This window comes from Ahaetulla prasina, chromosome 2, assembly GCF_028640845.1.
Source record: "Ahaetulla prasina isolate Xishuangbanna chromosome 2, ASM2864084v1, whole genome shotgun sequence".
Taxonomy (NCBI): domain Eukaryota; kingdom Metazoa; phylum Chordata; class Lepidosauria; order Squamata; family Colubridae; genus Ahaetulla; species Ahaetulla prasina.
This window is the reverse complement of record NC_080540.1, coordinates 268159109-268182648: the sequence shown is the minus strand read 5'-3', so window position 1 is coordinate 268182648 and position 23540 is coordinate 268159109. Positions and strand designations below refer to the sequence as shown.

The 23540-nt window shown below is 37.2% G+C and overlaps 1 protein-coding gene across 1 annotated transcript in view; it reads right to left on the bottom strand.

The window, feature by feature from the left end:
• MAP1B (microtubule associated protein 1B) overlaps positions 1–15958 on the bottom strand; it is a 79993-nt gene extending 64035 nt beyond the window's left edge. Inside the window, exons 1-2 of the mRNA XM_058168951.1 lie at positions 15577–15958; positions 5759–5860 (exon numbers count right to left, since the gene is read on the bottom strand). Coding sequence (XP_058024934.1) covers positions 5759–5860; positions 15577–15754 — 280 coding nt within the window. The 5' untranslated portion in view covers positions 15755–15958. The remainder of the gene's footprint in view (positions 1–5758; positions 5861–15576) is intronic.
• Between the last annotated feature and the right edge of the window lie 7582 nt (positions 15959–23540).

Here is a 23540-nt window from a genome sequence, read left to right as displayed (position 1 = left end):
CCTTCCCAGCAGGTCTTTCTATGAATACAAATAGAACAACCAAAATCTATACTGCGATATAGCCCCAAAGAGACAATTCATAATGATGCATTATATATGAATACCAAAGCTTAAATTTTGGAGTTGCGTTATTATTGGTGACTGCTTTGATTTTCAAAGGAAAACAAAATTCCTTGCCAATCTTCTATATTTCTAATAAGTGCGGAAGACAATATTCTGAACTTTTTATATTTTTTATTTGTGGAATCCTCATTAGGGATTATTTAAATCTTTTAAAATTTAATCTAGGGTCCGTAGTTTGCAATTGATAATGACAACCTTATTAATAATTCAACAGACATGGATAAATTACTATGAGTAATATTAAATTAACACATTGCTAAATCTTGCCTTCCTCATGCAAACATGTCTGAAGGAAATGTACCCAAAGAGCTTTTATTGTAAGCTCTTTCTATATCTTTCAGGCAGGTAGCATTTTTAAAATGCATTTAACAGGAAGACTTCAAAAATTGTAAATAAAACGTGTTTACTTTCAAAACTTTGTATCTTTTAAATTCAGCAGGAAAATAAAACTATTAGAAACTTCCTTAATTCTACAAACAAAAGCAATAGATAACATTGCAAAAAATTAGGCATAGTTCTTCCGTATGGGATGAATTAAAATAATGTATTTACTGCACTGCTTTCTCTCGCTCTCTTTTTAAAGTATTTGTATATTGCACATATATTATTCCCTTTCAGTTTCAAGTAAGAGAGATGTCCAAGCTTAACTTTCTCTCTATATCCTTATATTACTCTGAACAAGGCCTTTTGAAAGTGAACTAAAAACTCCTTTCAACTTTGTTTTTCAATAGGACACAATTATCATTTACAGCACCAAACTCTGCAACTACAACTTGAAATGTGGTAAACTTGTTCAAAGTGTCAGATACATTATCCTTGTTATCTATCAGAAAATTATCAAAAAACAAAGCAAAGTTTGCTGTACGGATTAATGCATAAGGCTAGAAACTCAAGAGACCATGAATTCTAGTCCTGACTTTGTCACAAAGCTGGTTGACCTTGAGCCAGTCATTTTCTCTCAGCCCTTAGGAAGGAGACAATGGCAAATTACTTGAGTCAACAGACACTTGAAAGCCAGCCTCTCAAAAAAACCAAAACAGAACCAAAAAGATTAAGGGGGGGTGATTTCTATTATTGTCCTGGGGGTCATTTTTTATTCTTCTGTTATAAAACATTAAAGAGAAGTTGTAAAAGTCTCCAGTGCCAGAATGTACAAATGGATTCCTTCCAAAATAAAATTAATACAAGTACCAGCTAGTTGATCTCCAGATGTTGAGCTATAGCCAATGAAGACAGTTCATACCATATAAGATACTTCAGTAACATCTTGTAATTCAGTATTTAATTAACTTCAGACAATGCAATAATGCTAAGGATGTAGCATTGCAAAAGGAAGTTTAGCAGAATGTGCCTTTCCCTTTCCTGCTCCTCATGTTTATCTTCCTCTCCCTATAGCTGCATCACAAGCACCAGAAACTAAGGATATGCATCCTGATTAAAGAATGCTCTTTAACTACTATGAATAATTAAACTTTCAAATATAATTAGATTAAAAATATGTGCAATTCATGAATCATTTATTGATTAGAATTTTTTACATCAGTTAAACATAAACAGTTCACCCTTGGTGGGATATTTGGTAGCCAAAGTATAGAATTTTGGAAGCAATCAAGCTGGGAAAAACAAACTGAGAAGGAACAGCATTTCATAATGAAAATGAGGCATATTTATATTTTCAGTAAACAAATATTTCTATTTGAGAATTTAAAGTTAAGGATCAGAATTAAAAACTTAGAACCTCCTCCCCGCCCCCGCCCCCCCTCTCATTCAGAAGATAACCATTCAAAATTTTACTGGTTGGATTAATTGTGTTTGGATTGTTCTTCTTATAGAAGTAAATACAATCTAGAAGGCTTTTAAGATAGCTACATTCTGAGCCTCATTGTTACTGTGCATCAAGGGAGTGATGCTATGGCACAGTTGCTAATAGCAACTCCTCCATGGGGAAACTAAGCATTGATCCATTTGCATGAGTCAGCCAAATTAAACTAACCTCCTGCCTCTTTGTCTCCATTTTCTTTCTTGCTAAGAATAAGGAGTATAACAACTAATGCTGAAACTTCAGCCACGTTAACAGGACAGACATCCAGAGTTCTTGTAAGATTCTGTAATTAATAGGCTTTCAAAAGTTTAATCTTTTCTCTCCAAAGTATTTTTTGTAATATTGCATTTCTTTTCCAAACTGAGCAACTTCCAAAGTTTATAAAACTGCCGTGCCATTGAGTAGTGTGCTTTCTGTACTGATTAGATGTGAAACCTGTCATTTGGCTAGTGACTTTTCCCTCCCTCCTATCTGTATTTGTGTGAATTTACATACTTACACAATCTACGTTGGAACATGAAAAATACTTTCACTTCAAAATATTGTTTTGTGGCATTTGTATACTTTTCTGTAATGAAATTCCTATAAAGTTAGTAAGAAGTATTAATACTTAGACAAAAGATTAATAATTTGTTAGTTTGAAGAGGTGCTACCAGACTTCTGATTTGTGGCGGCCATAGACTCTCCTACTATAAAGTTTATAGTGAACACAGAAAATATTTGAAAACAAGATATATGAAATATTGTAAAGCTTTAAACAAACATAACAATCTACCAGTACCAAGTTGGACTGACTACTGACTACTAGAATTGTCAGAGTTGTAGTGCCCCAAGAAGCCCCTTTGCATCATGCTGCTAGGTCAAGCTTCACACTACAATTGGCTCTGTGTTGCGCTGCATCTTACAAACTACCTGCAGTCCCAGAGCTGCAGTGCACCAAGAAAACCCTTTGCGCTGCACTATTGAGATAGATTGGGGCTAGGCTTAATGCTGCAATGCAGCTCAGGTGCTCCTTGCATTCTGAGCTGTAGACTACCAAGAAGTAACCTTCCCCACACTGCTGAAAAGGGCTGGGCTGGGCCCAGGGATTTCTTGCAACCCCCAAATCCCAGTGCTCCAAGAAGCCTCTGTGCTGTGCTGCTGTGCTGTGCTGTGCTATGTTAGCTATGGCTTTGTGCTGTACTGCATCTCATGTCTTCTTACAGCCCCAGTGCCACAGCTTGCCTGAACCATAAAATAGTAAACATCTTAAGACCTATGCAGATTTAGCACTACTTAATGGCCCATAAAGGGCCGGATAGCTCAGGCTGGTAATAGCCTGTTATTAAGAACACCGAAGCCTGCAATTATTGCAGGTTCGAGCCCGGCCCAAGGTTGACTCAGCCTTCCATCCTTTATAAGGTAGGTAAAATGAGGACCCAGATTGTTGGGGGGGCAATAAGTTGACTTTGTAAAAATATACAAATAGAATGAGACTATTGCCTTATACACTGTAAGCCGCCCTGAGTCTTCGGAGAAGGGCGGGGTATAAATGTAAACAAACAAACAAAAAAAAAAAGACAAGGTACAGGATAGCCAAAAAGGGCAGAGATGGGGGGGGGGAAACTAGAGGAAGTCTTCCATCTTACCGAGGCTTGGGGCTGGGAGCGACCAAGCTGGGAATGGTTTGGATTGGGGTGGTCCTCGCCTAACCACTGGGTGGACTTTGGTTAAAGACAGCAAGGGGAAGCCATATGTGTTTAAAATACTGTTTCCTATAACTTTTTGTTTAACTAGCACAGGATTGAATAATTTTAATATCTAATCTTGGAACAATCTAGACTAACTTCAGGTCATCCAGGTACTGTCTAAATACCCGCCTATATTTCTTACTATTGTACATTTAATTTAACTTAATGCATTTGAACAGAAGTAGAGACTTGCATTAGTTTACCTTGATACAATGATCTGAAGAGTAGGTTTTAAGATTTTAATTAAAGTGAGAATGTTATTTAGTAAAGAATTATTTAATATACAGTATAACTGAAAACCTGTATCTTGTGCAAATCTTAGATATATTCCCAGAAAGTTGTATTGCAGAAGGTTTCTGTGATTTCTTTTGCATTAGGAAAAGTTTAATATAACCAATGTGGGATCTAGAACAGATGTATCCTATTTACATCTGCTTAGCTCAAATCCCATTAAGCAGAGGTTAAATATTTTGGATCAAGGCTATGTTCCTAATGATCTTATCCTAAAAGTAACTGTGGCACTGCATATATTCTTTCTTGAGAGGCAAACAACTATGCAAGCTTTCCTTAATCTAATCCTCTAGAGAGGTTGCACTGTAAGAGCCAGCATCACCAGCCAACAGAGAAGAAACTTATCCCACCACTGAATTGAGTTGATCCTATACCTGAATAAAGACCTAGGAATGTAAAGCTGAGTCTATGCAGGAAGTAGAACAAGATGGTAGGGTGAACTGAATCACTGTGAACTTCAATCCCTCTTTAATAAATAGGAGAGAAAGTTGTTCCCAAGATTTATTTTTAACTACAATGAAAACTGGAACATTCTTACCAATGAATGGGATGAAAACCTAAAGTCTCTGTCTTATTTTCTGAAGACACAGGCATAAAACCATGGAAATTATAGTTGTAAACCTATAAATTCCCATTAATTAGCAAAGTCTCTCCTTAAATTCATGAAAAAGAGATAATTCTAATTTCACTTATTTTATATTACCTCCCATTCACTGCTGTCTTCACCATTCATAATTTTAATAAGACTTCCAGCTACTTAAAATTTGCCCACTCAGTTCTAAAATAGAAAGACCCATTACTCATTCTGCTGTGATTAGCTAAGAAAACTTTATTTGAATAAAATCCTATCTTAATCCTTCCTAAAAGAAAGTGATTCCTATATGTTTTGATAGGATTTTATAATAGATAATCTGCACATTAAACTTCGGACATGTTGCATATGTGCAAGGAGTTGGAAGCATTTTATAGAATTTGAGCATCTAATTTGGGTAAATATGTAACCCTCTATATAACAAACATACAAACTTTGCTTAAAATGCAGCCTGGGGAAAGGAGAGTGGCATAATCATCATAGTCTTTATTCACACCAATACCTACAATTTTTTAAAGCCAAGATTAAACAGCTTTTGTAATTTAAAAGGAATTACAATGTATTCTGATCCCACAGAAATATTTGTAATAAAACTAAGAAAACATTAATCTGCAATGAAATTGTGCTCTATTGCTTCAGCTTTTATTAATGCAGAGAATTGCATTGTCAAAATGTCTATGGAGATTCTCAGTCATCCAGGTTTGAAAAAAGCACCTTTGGAAGTACATTGTCAAAAGGCAGCAATTCACATCAGATTATTCTTTTATTGGAAAACAATAGTGTATAATTGAGTTATCCTAAGAACTGAGTCCTTTTTGCTCAGAACAATATACCACATGATTGGTTATATGCTTATAGCCCAACTACATAAATTCCCTGTGAATTGATTTCCACTGATCTCATCAAAATTTACTTTCGGTAAGTAAGTCTGGAATTATAGCCACTGGCTGTGACATCAAACTTACATATTGGCTTTTTCTGTTGGCCTCTATAAGGCTTTCTTTAAAAGAGAGGCAACCAATTTTACATTGTGACCTTAGATATATTAATCCAAAAGAAAACCTCAATTGACTTGCTTTCTGGAATGTGAATATAGGATTACAATTGTATTGTCTTAATGGAGACCAAGACTTATTGTGCAACAGGTGTTTTAAATTAATCTCTACCAAATACAGGCAATAACAGAAAAATAAACCTTACCTCTAACATCAGGAGAGAATCGAGCTGAATGGCGAGACACAAAAAGTTTAAGTTCTTGATCCAAGTTGCATTCAATGAGGTTTGTGTCCCATGATCGGATACCTAGATGTTAAAACAAAATAAACATGTAGTCAGGGATAAGTACAGAAATATTAATTTACTATTGTTAGCTTTCTTTTTCCTTTTACCTCCAGGAGCTCAAGGTGGAAATCTTAGCACTCCTTCTTCCAATTTCCTCTAAAGGTAGGTTAGGCTGATAGAATGGCCCAAAGTTAGTTGGCTTTTCCCACAAGCACTGAAATGGAGTAAGGCTGGAGTCCCAGTAAATCTTTATGTTGACTCTCTCTCTCTTTATTATTTATTTATTATTTTATTATTATTTAGATTTTTATACCGCCCTTCTCCCGAAGGACTCAGGGTACAGCCAGATTAAAACAGTGCAATATACAAATTAAAACAACAGTTAAAATAACATATTATATAATTGGCCGAAAATTAAAACCGTCAAATTTGACCCAAAAATAAAATATCCCAGTTAAAATTATTAAAATTCAAAAAATTTAAAAAGTTAAAAAAGTTAAGCCAGTCCCGCTTGAATAAACAAGTGCATTTTCAATTCATGGCGAAAGGTCCGAAGGTCAGGTAATTGACGCAAACCAGGGGGAAGTTCGTTCCAGAGGTTAGGTGCTCCAACAGAGAAGGCCCTTTCCCTGGGGGCCGCCAGCCGACATTGCTTGGCGGATGGCACCCTGAGAAGACCCTCTCTGTGTGAGCATACGGGTCGGTGGGAGGCATAAGGTAACAGCAGGCGGTCCCGTAAGTACCCGGGCCCTAAGCCATGGAGCGCTTTAAAGGTGGTAACCAATACCTTGAAGCGCACCCAAAAGACCACAGGTAGCCAGTGCAGACTGCGCAGGAGCGGTGTTACCGGGAGCAACGTGTGGCTCCCTCAATCACCCACGCACTTCAGAGGTAGCCCCATGTAGAGAGCATTGCAATAATCCAGACGAGAAGTGACAAGAGTGTGAGTGACTGTGCATAAGGCATCCCGGTCTCTCTCTCTCTCTCTCTTTCTGAAAGGGACAACTTGCCACAGCCAACTTATCATGGGACAACTCTATTTCATTATTTAAAATAAATAACAATTATTTCAGATTCACATTTCATTCTGTCCCTCCTTTTGTATACTTTCTTCAATGATTCTGTTCCATTATTTCTTTCTCATTAGTGTAGCTCTTGTCCTTCAGCGAGTTGACTATAGCAAGTTGGCCATGGTGAATTGTCATAGACACACACCCCACTCTCTCTTTCTCTCTGTGTCTGTGTTGAGTGTACTTTGGTGGCAGCACCTAAGGTTTTTGTGTTGGTTTTTATGCTTTGTACTGTTTTTGTTGTGGTTTGTAAGCAACCTAGCATTATAGTGCATAAGATGGGCAACTATACGAGTCTTTTTAATAAGTAAATACAGTAAACCAATTCAATGGCTTAAATATGGGTTTGAATGTGAGTCCCCCGATCCTGGTCCAACATTTTACTCACTCTCAGATTCTCTTTACATATGGATATATGAATATATTTAGATTTTATTTTTTAAAATACACCTGTCAATCCTCTAAACACATCATGTTTCTAAAATCAGTTTTCTTAATCCCCTTACCAGGCTTAGTCCTTTATCTCCCAGAGTCTCTAATATATCTTTAGTTCTTTAGTTACTGACTTTATTTAGAACTCTATTCCCAGCAAGGCTAGCCTTTTTTACTTGTTTTATTAGGGAGCAAGTTTATAGGATGGTAATGTGGCATTTACAAAAGGATGATGTAGCTAGCCAATTTGCAACATGCTATAAAAACATTGAACTAATTGTTTTATGCTACTTGTAAAAACACTTTCTCTAAATCATTATGCTTTAAATATTTATGAATTCATGTATGTATTTGTAAACCAGGATTCCTTCTCCCTACAGAAGCACTCAACCACATTACAAAAAGTAACAAAATGAAAATAATCTCTCATTACAATCATAGAATATCCATCACCGCAACAACTACAAGTAGCACAAAGAAATAAAAATGAAACAAATCTCTCCAGAAATAAAAATGAGTGAAAGAACAACTGAGTGAAGAAAGACTTTGCTGACCTAAATTTTGGAGGAGGGGCGGTGGTGGTAAGATAAATATTGGAATTGTTTAAGCTTAGGACAAACACTTTGCTAGTAGTGACCTGTATCCCAGAAAAGGCCCTCATTAGTGTGCTGCTCAGATTTATGTATCCAGATTATACATACAGTGTACACAAACACTTTTTGTGCAGATGTGTTTACTTGGAATTTCAAAAACATGTTGTGATCCTGCCCAATTACCAAACAGCTACCCCGGGAGACATAGCCTGTTGCAAAGCACCACTGATCAGAATGCTACCTGCCACCTTTTCCACCAAATGCTCCTACCTGGTTAACTTTTTATGCTAAGTAGGCACAGTTCTGAATGAAATACCCATCTTTTTTGTTTCATAACATATAAAGACAAGAAACACATAGGGTTCTGGCAGCTAGCCTTCCATATATCAGTACTGCTATCACTTAGGGCTTTCCACCAATAACTGTATTAATCTCTGTTTGATGGAGATAGGCAGTGTAGTATTGCCTAGGTATTGTCTGACACTAATCCTTTTCATCTCTCACCATTGTCTTAAACCAGAGATAACCAAACCAACTGGGCCGTGCAAACAGTGGGCATGTGTGCAGAGTTCCATTTGCGCATGCGCAGGATAAGGTTGCGTGCGCAAAACATCTTCTCCCCACACCACCTGCCACCGCCACTGCTAGTCTGCGGAGCAAGAAAGCTTTCTGACAGCTTTCTAAAAGGATTCCATCTACTTTCACCAAAAGAAAAAGCCAGCTCTATAAAACTCTTTTGTCTGATCTGAACAAACTGTCCCATCAGGGAATACTGCTTTCTTCTCATTTAACCTCACATTTGTCTTGAATCACCTGATTTTTCTCGATCACATCTATACAATGAGTGTTAACTTTATGGCAGCCTTTGACAAACCATCAACTTCTGATCTATCTAGCCATAATGCCTAGTTTGGGAATGTGTTAATTCTTGGATTCCACCAACCCGCTTTCTCTCTTCAGGAGCTCAGAACAATATACATAGATTTTTTTCCTCCATTGTTTCCCCCACAACAACTATCTTTTGAGGTAGGCTGAATTAAAAGTGTGGTAGAATATAGATATTATTTTGCTTTCTGCAAGTGGTTAAGATACAGAGTACCCAAGGCCAGCCATGTTATTTAGGCACATAAAATAGAAAAGGCCACAGGTTCTTTCTTCATATCTGCCAGTAACCATAATATAACCAATTAAACAGCCATTTACATGAGCCACATAAACCTTGTAGCCTGTTTCATTCAGCCCAAAGGTACAGTTATTCTGCTCACACCCTTTAGCCTGTGTCAACTACACTTGTATCTAGCACACATTACTGAGCAGATTTTCTATATACTAATACATCTAGCAATACTACGGGGTCCTAGCTTACTGTCAGCAAGGCCTGACATAAGAGAAACTAAATATGGGAGGCCAGCCAAGATGATATATTGATGCTTCCTTTTAAAGTCTTGAGAATTTTGAGTTTACATTTTTACATAAATAGCAGTAAACTTAATTCAGTGTGTTACACTGAAACATTTACAGCAAGGTATTATAAATTAAAAGACTATTATTTGTTTATGTGACACAGGTTCTAAGTATTAAATGCATGCAATCATCCTAGATAATTTTTTAAATGTTTGTTTTTTAAAAAGGAAGATTACAAACAGAATAAATGCAAATGTTTGGAAGCAAATCCTAATTATGGCATCAATTTTAAAGAAGGTCACCTACTTCCTCCCTTCCCCACCTGTTTTATTGGTTCAGTCAATAAGACAATGTGAATTCTTCTACAAACCTGTATGCATGTAACATTTATAGCTCTGTACACTGTACCTGAACAGCAGGTGTCAGCTAATTAACAGGAAAGCAGCAACCACAACAGTGCAGAAATACCAGAAGGATAGGGCTGTATAATATTTTTCTGGTGGGACTATATTTGGCCAGTGGACCGGGGTGGGAGGTGGGAACCACCCTCCCAATGTGGATAAGATTGGACAGAAATTGTGTTTGACCTCATTGGATTCAAATTGACTAAATAACTTAAATTACAATGTATAAGATTGCTCTCCAAATTTTTTCCCTTATGTTACGTTTACAATCAATTTTGATGTTAACTTTGGAAAGGCTCTGAGGGCCAAAAGTAAGGATTTTGGGAGCCTCAGGAGACCCCTGCAAGAAGAGTTTCAATGAGGTCAGAAAATAACCACTGCTTTTCAGGATCTGTAATGGGCAAAAAAATAACCTTGACGTACAGGCGGAAGACCTGTAACCAAGACAATGGTTAGATAAAAGAAATTTGAGTCCAACCCAATCTGTAATCCAAGTAAATGTCTTTTTCCTGAAAATAAAGGGAGGAAGGGAAGAGGAAATGCATTCAGACTTGTAAGATTCTATTAATATAACCTAACAATAAAAGTAGTATTAGTTGATGTGATTTTAGTTCCTAGTCTGGTCTACCTTGGAAGACTGACAGCATCCTTAGCAAATCATACTCCATATTTTAGGGTTGAGATAGATATAAACAAATTTATCTGTTATAGAATTAGAAACAGTTATACAAATGGGCCTAGAAAATTAGGCAAACCTATTAGAAATTCTGGGTAAAGAGAATTTTAAATTCAAAAAGTTTAATTTCCTCTCAGTAATTTAATGTTTGAAACACTATTTTCAGCTGAAGTGCAATAGAACAGCTCCAAAAGGGTTTGGGTATTGGTAATAATAGTAACGCTCCTACATGTTCCTTCTGCCTTTTAGACAGGTTTTATATAATATGGTTTCTTATTGCAATAGAATGTATTAATAGGATAAAAGAATTGGAAGGGACCTGGAAGGTCTTCTAGACCTCTGCTTAAACCAGAAACCTTATACCATTTAGACAAATGGTTGTCCAGTCTCTTCTTAAAAGCCTCCAGTGTTGGAGCACCCATAACTTCTGGACGCAAGCATTAAATACATGAGATTCACCAAATAATATATATACATGTAACTCCTTAACTGGGTTGTAGATTTCATTATCTGAATTAAATGTAATAGTTAAGTGAAGTTTGGAAAAATTGTGACAAACAGATTTATTGACAGATTTATTGTCAGACTCTATTTCAACAATGATCCTGTAAGACTATTTCCAAATAAAGTGAGCAATGTAATGAATGGATATAAATAAATCCAAATATAAGCTTGTCTACTGGTGGAACAATGTTTAGTCTGCCCTGTTATATCTGCTCCAATCACTGGGGATCATCAACCCTTAGAAGCAATTTGGAGGCTGGAAGAGTTCAGAGGTGAGAATACAAAGTCCTGTCATATGAGCAAAAGACCAATTCCATGACACTGGATGGAGATAACACCTGTTGAGCTAGACTGTTTAAAGTGAGATTACTGTATGAATTACAGAGCATTCAAATTCCCAACCTAGCAAAGCCATAAGGATGTGCTAGAATTGAAACATCAACAGTCTTCAGTGCCTCAGTAGCATATCTGCTAAATTGCTAATCTTGTTTTTGTTGTATTTCAACAAAAATGAAAATATTTTATAAATAAATGTTCAATAAAATAATTAAATCATATTCATGCTTCCTCCAAATTATTTCATTCCAATTGCTTCCAGAACTTTTAAAAATACATCAGGCTGGCATACTTTTTAAAAAAATTGTTTTAAATCAGTCAAATTAAATTGTATTTTAGTCTACTGAGTACACAATTTTGGAAGTTTGCCTTTTTGAAAACTTTCAAAAGGAAATCCATATTATTGTGTTAAATCAATCAGATTTTGCTTTTATCCTGCTTTTAATGGAACTCTTGAAATTCAATAATGGCCCCACAAAAAAAGTCCAAAGAAGAGTGATTCCTTCTTCAGTTTTCTCCACTTCAACTATGACATCATTAGTAAATCTCTGCCAAATTTCCACAAAAGGTCTGACTTGACAGAAAACAACTTCTGCCTTGATTAGGAATCTAGGAGGTAGCTCTATATAATGTCAGAATTTATAGTCTATTGTGATATGCAATACTTTTTGTTGAAAGATCCTCCCATCCACTAATGGACAACTAATGGCTTTTTTACTGGAGAGGATAATTCTTATCTAAATTCCAAAGGTTAATCACACAGCTACAGAATGCCTCTCTAGGACGCATAAGTTTGTCTGGAAAATTAACCCAGAATTTCTTATACCCGATGTATGTATCATATCTTTAAACTTTTTTCTCTTGTTTGACTTCAAATCCTCTAGTATAAAGCCCGGCTGATCTAAATTGTGCATAGAGTTTGAAAACGATTTAGAGGACATCTCATTAATAGTTTTCCATATGATATATAGAAAATTAGTTGGACCATACTTCAGTTATTATTTTAGGATATTCAGGTTTGCTATCTGTTTTGTAGCTTATTTTTATTTCTTAATACATTTCATATTATTTCCAGGTATACAAAGAGTATGTAAGTGTTCATATTTTATGGGATCTAGTTAACAAAAATGTTTCAGAATGAGAAACATATGGATAATGTATTCAGTAATGTATTCATGTATTCACACAAATACGACAGAACTGGAATATTTTCAGTTTGTTTGTTATATGTACATTCATTCTGGTAAATGAAAGATTTAGCTGGACATTTCTGGAAGATTGCTTTGTATCAAATCTTATAATCCTTAGCTACCATGTTTGAGGGCACCAAGTTAGGAAGATGTTACTGAACATTTGGTAATCAAATTCAGTTATTTTTAGAATACTGGCTTTTGCAAGAATTAAAAAAAAAAACCATATACATCGTAAGTTCTCAAAAAGCCAGCCTTGTTTAAAAGTAAATATGGAAGCCTATTAAAGATCCACTGTTAAATCAGCCTACACAATAGAGCTCTGTGAGTCAGCATTTCACAATTATCACACAGAATTCTACACTAAAAAGTAGAAAGATTGGTCTTGTATATGAACATGAGTGATTAATAAAAAATATACTGAAAGGAATTTTTATTTCCTTCAAAAAAAAATCAGGTCTGTCAATCATTTTTGTCAGTTCAAGTCTTTATCAGCAATCTGGGCAGACTCACAATTGTTAGATTTTCCATAGGTTTTAAAGTACGGGGGGGTAGGGGGAAGAATGGCTATATGGAAATAAATATTGTAGTTGATTTTCTATCATTATTAAATAGCTGTCACCTCTAAATCTCATTCGGTAATATTAAAAAAAACATTTTTCAATTCATTCAAGATGATATTTTACTACGTCATCCATAGATGACGGGATCTCAGATTTCTCTGCAGTGATTCATATTAATTGAGCATCTTCCAGGGTGGTGTCCAAGGGCCAAAACTAAGAGTGCAGAATCATGAAATCATGAAGGCCTTGCTGTAAAAGCCTTGTTCAACTAGACATTTAATCAAAGCTGTTGTATATTTTAACAAAGAAATCTCTAGACTTTTCTGATCAAGGTTTAAACCACTGACATGGGTAAATCCCCTGAATCTTTATAAATATCATCATTTTGTGTTCAGAATCCAGTATCAAGAATGCTACAATTGAACTATGCAGTAAAAAAAAAAATCAATGTAGGAATTTTGTTTCTTTTTCTTGAAGCAAAAACTGTCATCAAATGCCTTAATATTATTAAATTATTAATCAAAATGCAGCAAATTCAGACCTAATCTAAAACTTTTAGGTGTAGCCAGAAAGAACATGACCAAAGATCATTTCCAGCAACTTTTGGTATGATTACAGAAATCAATGTATAGTGCAAATTCACTAGAATACAAAATCAAGAACAAATCCCAAAGTAATTATGAACCACACCTACATTAGCCAAGGGTTTCTGACAATGGCTGAAAAGCCTTGCTTTCCTTTTCTAAGGAAAGAATAATCAAAGCGAGAATTTGCCTAAAGTTTATGGCTATAACCAGCTTTGATAGTCAAAATAGGTATCATTTTATTCTACTTGTACTGCAAAATTGCTTTCCTCAATTTACAGTTCTGCGACTTTTGAAAGAAGCTGTAATAATCTATAGCCAAGCAATAGTAAGATATAACAAATAAAGTGTTCCTTATTCTATAATTATAATTTCTCTATGTTATTTGTCTTGAAAAAATATCTCTCCAAAATCTGCAATGTGCTCAAAAAGCTTGAGAGGGAAAAAATTCCATATCACTTATGGCCAAAAGTTAGAAACAAAAGAAGCTGCTGTATTTCTGTTCAGAAGTGGCATATTTTGCAGCCCCAGAGCTCTCTAAAGCCCTTTTTCTCCTCAATTTTCAGGGAGCAAAAGCAGACAGTATGCAAATGGATCCTAAATATAATTCTCTTTTTCTCCTTGACTGTATAAACGCCCTTTGTCAGCTATGGGCTGCCATAGGGACCGCACTGCGGACTGCACCACGCCCACCACGCCGCCGGTATCTCTGGGCAGACTCTCTAGCAGCAGCATAGAGAGGTGGGAGGGGAAAAAAAAGAAAAAAGAAAAAGGAGACACTGTTGCTGGCAAGCAAAGACTGGAACGACCTCTGATCTGAGCTGGGGGGGGGTAGAGGGATGTGTCTGAATGATGACAATAGGGAGGGGAGGAATGACTCACAGAAGAGAAAAGTAAAACTCAAGATCAACTGCACCTTCCTTGTGCCTCTTGGTGCAGCAAAAATGCCAAAGTCAACTGCAGATCTTTCTGTGGAAAGGCAAAATACTCCCAACACCCAACGTATTTTTCCGAAGCAGAGGCATCCTTATACATCTCCAGGAAATGGACTTTATGTGGTAAAAATCATACAGTATTTCCCTGGACATATTACCCCTCCCAGATCTGATCTCCTTCTGCTTCCTGTCCTACATGTCTCGAAATATGGATGAATTGAAATACGCCCAGAGAACAAGGTTTTCCTAAGAATGAGGAGGGGATCAACTCTTAACCTTGTTGTTGTTCCAAGTCAACTATGGTTTAAAAAACAACAACCACAAAGCCATCAATTACAAGAGTGCCATTTCTTCCCCTACTCATCAGGCAAGAACTGCTGCCTCCACACCCTTCAGTGCCTCCCCTGCAGCTTCTTTCTTTCTTTCTTCTGTGCACAAGGCACGCCTAGAAAGTGTGAATCTCTGAAAAATGGGACGGGGGGGGTGGGTGGGTTTTTTTAAATATTGACAGGGCTGGCCACTGCAGTTCTACAGAGAGACTCCTTACCCCTCCTAACACAAGCATCCACATAAGAGAAAAGGGGGGAAGGGGGGGGGAGAGAGAGAGAGAAGGGAGTGGTTGCATCAGATCTTCCTTTTTGGGATCTCCACTGGGCTGAACTAGAAGAGATCAGCCCAACTAGTCCCCGAGAATTGCACCATAAACAGGCAAGGAACAGAAGTTCCGATGGGGACGGTGGGGGCGGCGGATACCCAAGGTCGTAGGCAGAATCACAGCTCGGGTAACTGCATCGAACTCCCCCCCACCCACTGTCTCTCCACCACAAGAGACGGTGGCAGGCAGCAAGGACTTTTTGTGCAACCTGTAGGGCGTCTCTGAGCTCTTCCCTTTCCCCTCGGCCAAGCCAGAACTCGGGGTGTGTGGGGCGGGGGGGGGGGCGGGAAGGGAAAAAACGAAGTCCCTCTTCCCGAAAACCCTGCAGGAGAAGAAGGGAAGAGAGGAGAAACTGGGCGGGCGGGATTAGGGCACACCGCCTCCGCCTTACCTCGCTCTATATTGCTTATGGCTCTTCTCAGATGCTCCTCTGTGACTAGCTCGCCCACCACCACCAGCAGATAAAATTTGCTGTCGAGAAAACGGTGCGACAGGCTCGGCGAAGGGGGGACCGCGCTGGGAAGGCTACAAGACGGCTCCGACTCGGGTTCCAGCACCACCGTCGCCATCCTGGCAAGCCCGCCGCCGCCGCCTCCTCTTCCTCCCTCCTTTGCAGCGCCTTCTCTAGGCTCTCCTCTCAAGGCGACGGCGGAGAAAAGAGGGGAGGCGATGAAAGGGTTTAATTCCAAAGGCGCCTCCCTCTGCAGGGGGAGAGAGACAGAGAGAGAGGGAGGGAGGGAGGGAAAAAAGAAGCGCGCCGAGAGGCACCGCCGCGCTCCAGGCAGCTGGGAGAGAGTGAGGGAGGGCGGGGAGGCGGCGGGTTTTTATACCGAGACAGTGCGGGGCTGGGACCTGGCGAGAAGGCGGAGGGAGGCGGCGGCGGCGGCGGCTGAGGAGGAACAGGCGGGGATGCGGGGGGGGTGGAGGGAGACCCGGCACAGCCACGCGCTGCTGCTGCTGCCGCCGCCGCAGCTTTGCCAACAGCCACCACAGGCAGCTGATGTCATTTGCAGCAAATCATTCCCATCGCTGCCTCCGGAAGGAGGAAGGATGAGGTGAGGCAGCGATGCCCCAGAAAAAGCACCGCCAGGAATGAGGATGGGGCCTGCTCGGACTCCCCGAGCCCCATCCGAACTCTCCCTCCCCCCCGGTGGATTCTTCATCTTCAACCATCTTAATCCAGAAAATAAGGATTAGTGTGTCCCGCCGAGGAGGCGCAGTCACACTGAGGACGCGCAGGCCATACCCGGCGAAGAAAAGTTCAAGCAAAGAGTAATATCTGGCCGTGGCCATTGCCAAAGTCAAGGCAAAGGCATTATTTTCACATTTACAAACCATGAAAGATCAGCCAATGGGTTGGCCATTGGTTTTCAAAAGTATTATATATGAGATTAGATAAATTAGAGAAGTGTATTTATTTATTTAATCACATTTGTATAGCTGCCTATCCTGCTTAGTGACTTTGAGCAGTGTACATAGTAATAATCAAGAATGTGCAGAAAACATTAAAATAATAACATTATTTATAGCAAAGTGACAGAAAAATAACTGTATTAACAGAACTGTATTAACTTTCATATATCTATCTAGCACACAGTACCTCCAAACAAGTTGACAAAGCCACTTTTTAAGGGCAGTTGTAGGCTATAGCAGTGATTCCCAAACTGTGAGCCGCGGCTCCCCAGGGAGCCGCGCTATCGTCATGGGGGCGCCGCGGAATATCTGCGCCCGCTGGGTCCGGCGCTGATGCGCCATTTCTGGGGCGTCTGGTGCGCATGCGCAGTTGCAGGTCGGATTTCCGGGGGAGCCGCGGGCGCGTCTGGTGCGCATGCGCAGTTGCAGGTCGGATTTCCGGGGGAGCCGCGGGCGAAAAAGATTGGGAACCTCTGGGCTATAGGATGGAAATAAGATGGGTAGAAAATTTCCACAGCAGACAACAAAAGCAACAAACAGATTTTATACTGTAGCCAGTACCTGCCCAGTCAGTCATAAAACTGAGCTGAGCAAAGAAGAAACAGTAAAGCCACTAAAATCAAATAGCTTATGAATAACACTAGTGCAAAACAACCCTCTCTGCTATTGGATTCATGCAATTTTTAATGTAAATGTGTGCCAGTGAATACTTTTTGCAATCTGCTTACAAAGTTCAATGAGCAAGCACAGCAACATTTTAGTAATGTAATGCATTTTAGTTATCTGAAAGTTCAGTAGCATACCAAACAAAATCACATTTACACAACTGACACAAGAACAACAATATTACATTATATCCATGAACTCTTAAGAATACATAAATGGTAAGTGATAAAGAGATAAGAGAACATGGCAGGAGTTTATAGTATTGTTTAGATAAGATACTTTTAACATATTACATATTTATAACTTAAACATCATCTTTATTATGGTACATTTCCAAACATGATAAGATTGTCCCCAACTTTACTTTCAGTATCAAATCAAATGCTCCTTCCCAAACATTTTAAAATACTAACTTTGAAAAGTCATTGTTCATAGATTGCTGATTGGTTTTCTTATGTTATGGCCTCTTTCTGAAATTTGTTTTAGAGTCTTACATATTTTACTCTGGGATTTCCTACAGGTAAAATAAGTTTTTAAAAAGCATAAAAAATGTATCCTGGATGAACAACATAGATTACTGTATGCCAGTGTGTTTCTTAAACTTTTTTCTCTCAGGACAAATTCTCAATTAAAAAAATTATGGAAGAGCACCTTTTGTTTGTATGGGTTACATTTATCAATATTTGAAATTGACGCATTTGTTGCAACTACAACTTCTTACAATTGTTTGATGGGATTTTATTATTGTATTATTTTTCAATATAGGCTGGTAAATAATTTATTAAAAAATAATGATTTTGAGAATCCCTGAAAGGATCCTAGGACTATATTTTAAGAAACGCTGCTCTGTGATATGTGCTGTGTTATTCTCCAGGTAATACCAAATGCCACTGAATAACATTTCTTTAGAATTTGTATTTGATTGGCCGCGGAAGTAAGTTACTCTCTAGTAAGTTCAGATGTGGGGAGGATATTGATCAGTATGAAGAAGGCCATGTTGATGGTGACATAGCTTTCCTAAAGATGCTTTTATCAAACCCTCTTTGTTAAATGTTTGACATTAGATGAAGATATGGAAAAACTCTTTGTGGTTTCTGTTTGGTTGTTTTTAGCTAAGACCACTCAATTTCAAATGTTACGTTCTTGTTTTACCACACATATTGTTTTCCTGCTTTTTAAGTTTTAGTCTATATTTATTGAGGGGCTACCTTTATATAAACCTTTATATAAAAGATATAAAGATGTCTTTATTAATTTTCAGGACCAATGTTTTTTTACAGAACTTATACAAGGGAAAGGCAGTATCGATACTGTTATGTAAAGTAAATTGCCAAATCCATCTTGTTTTCTCCAAAATAACAAGAAAATGATAGAAATTTCCATTTCTATCAATCTGATAACTGCTTAAGATAGGAAGAAAAGTATGACCAAGATAATTTGCTTCCTAGATAGTTATGCCAAACATTTTCTAACAGCTCATTTAATCTGAAATATTATTGGGAAGTAATAGCAAATCCTAAAATGCAGGTAATAAGATTTTGTGTTAATGAAGTGAACTGAATAAAAACGCTATGTCTGCAAGCAAACAACCAAGCTCAAAGCTCAGGGAAGTATCAACTCCTGATTACTTTTAGGAACAAATCTATTAGGTTTTCCTGATTATAAACCATATTTCATGGTCCCATGTACTGATCCATAAAGGTGGACTTCCATTCATATTAATAACCAGGCCTACCGTCAAGATGTGTTTATCAAAAAAAACAAACCCAAATCCATTATTTTATTTTTATGACAAGCACTTTTTCTGATGCATATTTTAAGAAAAAGCTTCCCAAACTAACTTCCTTGAAAACACGTAATTGTTGCTATGGGTATGTAAATTTCAGTAGTATATTCTCTTTCATTTTCTGTAGGATGGATTGGGATTTTTTTGTTTTGTTTGTAGATTTGGGATCAGGTAGGACTTTTGATTCTATCATTTATGCCATTGATAAGTCAAGTGAAAATGTGATGTTTCAAAAAATTTCTGATTATTTTTTATAATATATATATCTGCATGACCTGAGAATAGTTCCCAGCATTTTCTGTGACATCCCATAACTTTTTTTTAGTGAGCTATTGTAATGAACCAACATAGTCTAGTAAACTCACCCTTCTAGAAAACAAATAACACATGACAATACTGAGAAAATGCAAGTAATGGGTATTTTATTGCACAATAAGATGAATAAAATGTTTTTTTATTCTACCAGAAATATTTTTGTTAAATTTTGTGTTGGAAAATGCGTGTCTTTTAGCAGAGGTTTTCTAGTTTCAATACTTGAAATATTGTTTCTTTATGTGTTGCCACCTTGATACATGCACTGTTTTACTAATGAGCATTTCCTTAGTGCCCAGTAATAACAAAGGCAATGAATTGATTATAATTATTTGGTAAAAATACTGACAATTATGCTTTCAAAATTCCAAATGTCCTCATTGGTCAAGCATTCCAAATCTGCACTCATCAAACTATGGTGCAAGCAGTATTTTAATACAGGAAGTTGATATATTTTCAAAGACAAAAGTAAATAAATTGAGCATCTATAATCATATACATGCCCAGTTAGCCAGTTGCTGGCTCTACAGTATTTTGAGAAAAGATATGCTGTGGTTTCATTCATGCTGTTTTTCTCTGATCATATGGTCCTTCTTTCCAAGGTGTGGGGCCATCGAGTTCTTGCTGCACCGGTATTGATATATTATTAATATATCATGCTGTAATAATTGCTCTGGGGGTTCCCAAAAAGCAGAAACAAAGAGGAAGTACTACTAATATGATGAGAGTATACCCCCTCCATACACACACAAACCCTGGATTCTAACCATTGGTGAAATCCAAATTTTTTACTACTAGTTCTGTGGGCGTGCTTTGGCGGGCGTGGTGTGGTGTGGCTTGGTGGGTATGGCTTGGTGGGCATGGCATGGGAAGGATACTGCAAAATCTCCATTCCCACCCCACTCTAGGGGAAGGATACTGCAAAATCTCCATTCCTTTCCCATTCCTGGGGGAAGGATATTGCAAAATCTCCATTCCCACCCCAGCCAGAAGTGGTACTTGCCGATTCTCTGAACTGCTCAAAATTTCCACTACCGGTTCTCCAGAACCTGTCAGAACCTGCTGGATTTCACCCCTGGTTCTAACATTTATCAATGACAGCTGGTTTGATCTAGTGGTTAAGACTCCAGGCTAGAAACCAGGAGACTATGGATTCTAGTCCCTTTTTAGGCATGAAAGGTAGTTGGGTGACTTTGGCCCAGTCATTCTTTCTCAGCCAAACTCACCTCACAGGGTGGGTTGTTGTGCAGAAAATAGGAGGAAGAAGTATTAGATATGTTTGCTACCTTATTTATAAAAATAAAGGTGCAATTTTAAAAAATCACCTGCTATAGAAGAAAATGTGCAGCCACCAGCAGCCTAGATTAGAGATGCTATTTTCAAAAATATTTAAATTATACCTCTGCCTAGTAGGTACTCAAACCTGTATTTAAACCAAATAAAGCATCAGTAATTTAAATTATCCTGGCCCCAGAATTTTAGAAGCCAATATTACCCTCTTGACTTTAGTTTGGAAGTTAATCATTCTCCACAAAAAGCTATCTGCACCAATCATAAGTAGCATACCCTGGACATACATTTACGTATTTTAAATATTCTGCTGCTACGTTCAAAAGGATTTAAAGTTAGATTCTAATTAGATAGTATTGTCTTAACAGAGTGATATATGAATCCTTGGTTTCCAGGAAAAATATTGACATAATTTGGTTGATTTTAAATTTAAACATTATGCATCCATGACTTTGCAGTGCATATTCTACCACTTTAAATACTTGTGCATGATACTGCAATTACAGTGCAAAAGAGCAGAGATTGTGTTGTGATGTCATGATGCAAGTCTTGTCATTCAGACATCAACATGATGAGGAACAGACACTGAGGTACCACATTACAAGTCATAATTTTATAGCACTACCATAATGGTATCAAGGGCAGATAAATTCAATTGGGTTTAAAATGTGAATCTGCTGCTAAAATGTTTTTCAAAGGTTGTACAAGTTACCAAATGAAATGAAAATATATGCTACTGATAACAATAAATTATATGTTTTGTCAACTCATTAAAAAAAAATAAAGGATTAGGCTGATCTCACAAAGCTAAATTATGCTTTATTTGTACTGTTATTTGGAAGGCTGTCAGTAAACACCAGGACTATTTCTGAATTCTTGTTAAATAACTACACTTACATTCTGTTAAAATTACCAAAAATCAAGGTAAAGATGACTTGTTTTCCTATTAACTAAAGATATTATAGGAGAAGGAGTGGAAAAACCTGGAGGCGGTTAAAAGAGGAATCAGCCTAGAATTCCTATGTAGCAACAAATGAACTAAATCCAACCCCCTTTATCTAATTCCAAGCAGGTTCTAATCCTTGGTTCAGAAGATTCCTGTGGGTAAGTAGTTTAGCAAAAACAACAACAACAACAACCAGTTTAATTGGACTTTCATGTGTGGACCTGACCTTTCTTGCCTGACAGTTATTTCACTCTCAACATAAATCAAATTTACATTTATTGATAAATGAATACAATTTTATAACTACAGTTATTTCTTAATTAACACCTTTATGTTTTAGAATTATGAAAGGGCATACTCTAGGGGAAATTATTTATGCATTTTCCTCTTTGTTACTGGTTTGATTTGAGCCAACTACTGTAATCCTCCTGCCTCTTAATAGTAACTGAATGAATGACATAATATTAATATATTGATATTTATTGGGTTTTTATATTATTAAATGACTTACTGTTATTTATTTATTCATTTATTTGAACTTTTGATATGCTTTAAATCAGAAAAATGTGGCCTTAAAGATATTGCTGAACTATAATTTCCATCAATTCTAAAGATTGATGGAAATTATAGTTCAGCAATATCTGTAAGGCCACATTTTTCTACAACTCTCTAGAGTTGTAGCCTGAAGCATCTGAAAGACCATGCATTACTCATTCCCATTCTAAATTAATAAAACTATTAATTTTATAAACTGTCGAGATTATATTGTTCTAGTATTGCAATATTAATGCATTATCTTTATTGTGTTCCTGAATTTAATCTCTAATTTTTAACACATTTTAAGCAAAATGTATCTCAGAATGACAATTATTTTATTCCAAGTATAATGAAATACTGATCCATAACTGAAAGAAACATAAATTTGGGTAAAAGTTATGTTTATATAGCCAATCACAAGATTTCAGCATCTTAAACTAAATCCCTTTAAATTAGCAATAGGTGGCATGGCAAAAGAAAGTGGGTTTTCTTGTGGTTTTATTTGACAAAATTTCAGTAACCTTTGAAAGCTTTATAATAAGATACAATCATATATTTAGTTCCAATGACACTGTTATCCAAGCAGCTGAGTGATAATAATAGAAGAAATTGTTATCACCAAAGACTATTTTGAGCTCAGAACTTTCAAACTTGAAAATAGATTACTAGGAAATTTGAATGACTAATGCTCCCAACATTGCTGAACAAATGTTAGTGGAATGCAATATTACAAGAAAATATATTTTAATAATCACAGAAATACATACAAATTTACCAATTTTCTCTTTTGTTTGGTGATTTCCATTATTATTATCATTACATATTTTTATAAGATTTATCAATTTTGTTGCAAACACCACCCTAATTATTTACAAATATTAGGATTTTTTGTTGTTGTTAGTTGCGAAGTCATGTCCAACCCATCATGATCCCATGGCCTTCCTGTCCTCTACCATCCCCTGGAGTCCATTTAATCTCATGCTGACTGCTTCGATGACTCCATCCAGCCACCTCATTCTCTTTCGTCCCCTTCTTCTTTTGCCCTCAATCGTTCCTAGCATTAGGATCTTCTCCAATGAGTCCTTCTTTCTCATTAGGTGGCCAAAGTATTTGATTTTCATCTTCAGGATCTGGCCTTCTAAAGAGCAGTCAGAGTTCATCTCTAGGACTGACCAGTTTGATCGCCTTGCAGTCCAAGGGACTCGCAGGAGTCTTCTCTAGCACCAGAGTTCAAAGGCCTCAATTCTTTGGCACTCAGCCTTTCTTTGGTCCAACTTTCACAGCCATACATTGCAACTGGGAAAACCATAACCTTGACTATACGTACTTTTGTTGGCAGGTTGATGTCTCTGCTTTTTAGTGCGCTGTCTAGATTTGCCATAGCTTTCCTCCCCAGGAGCAAGCG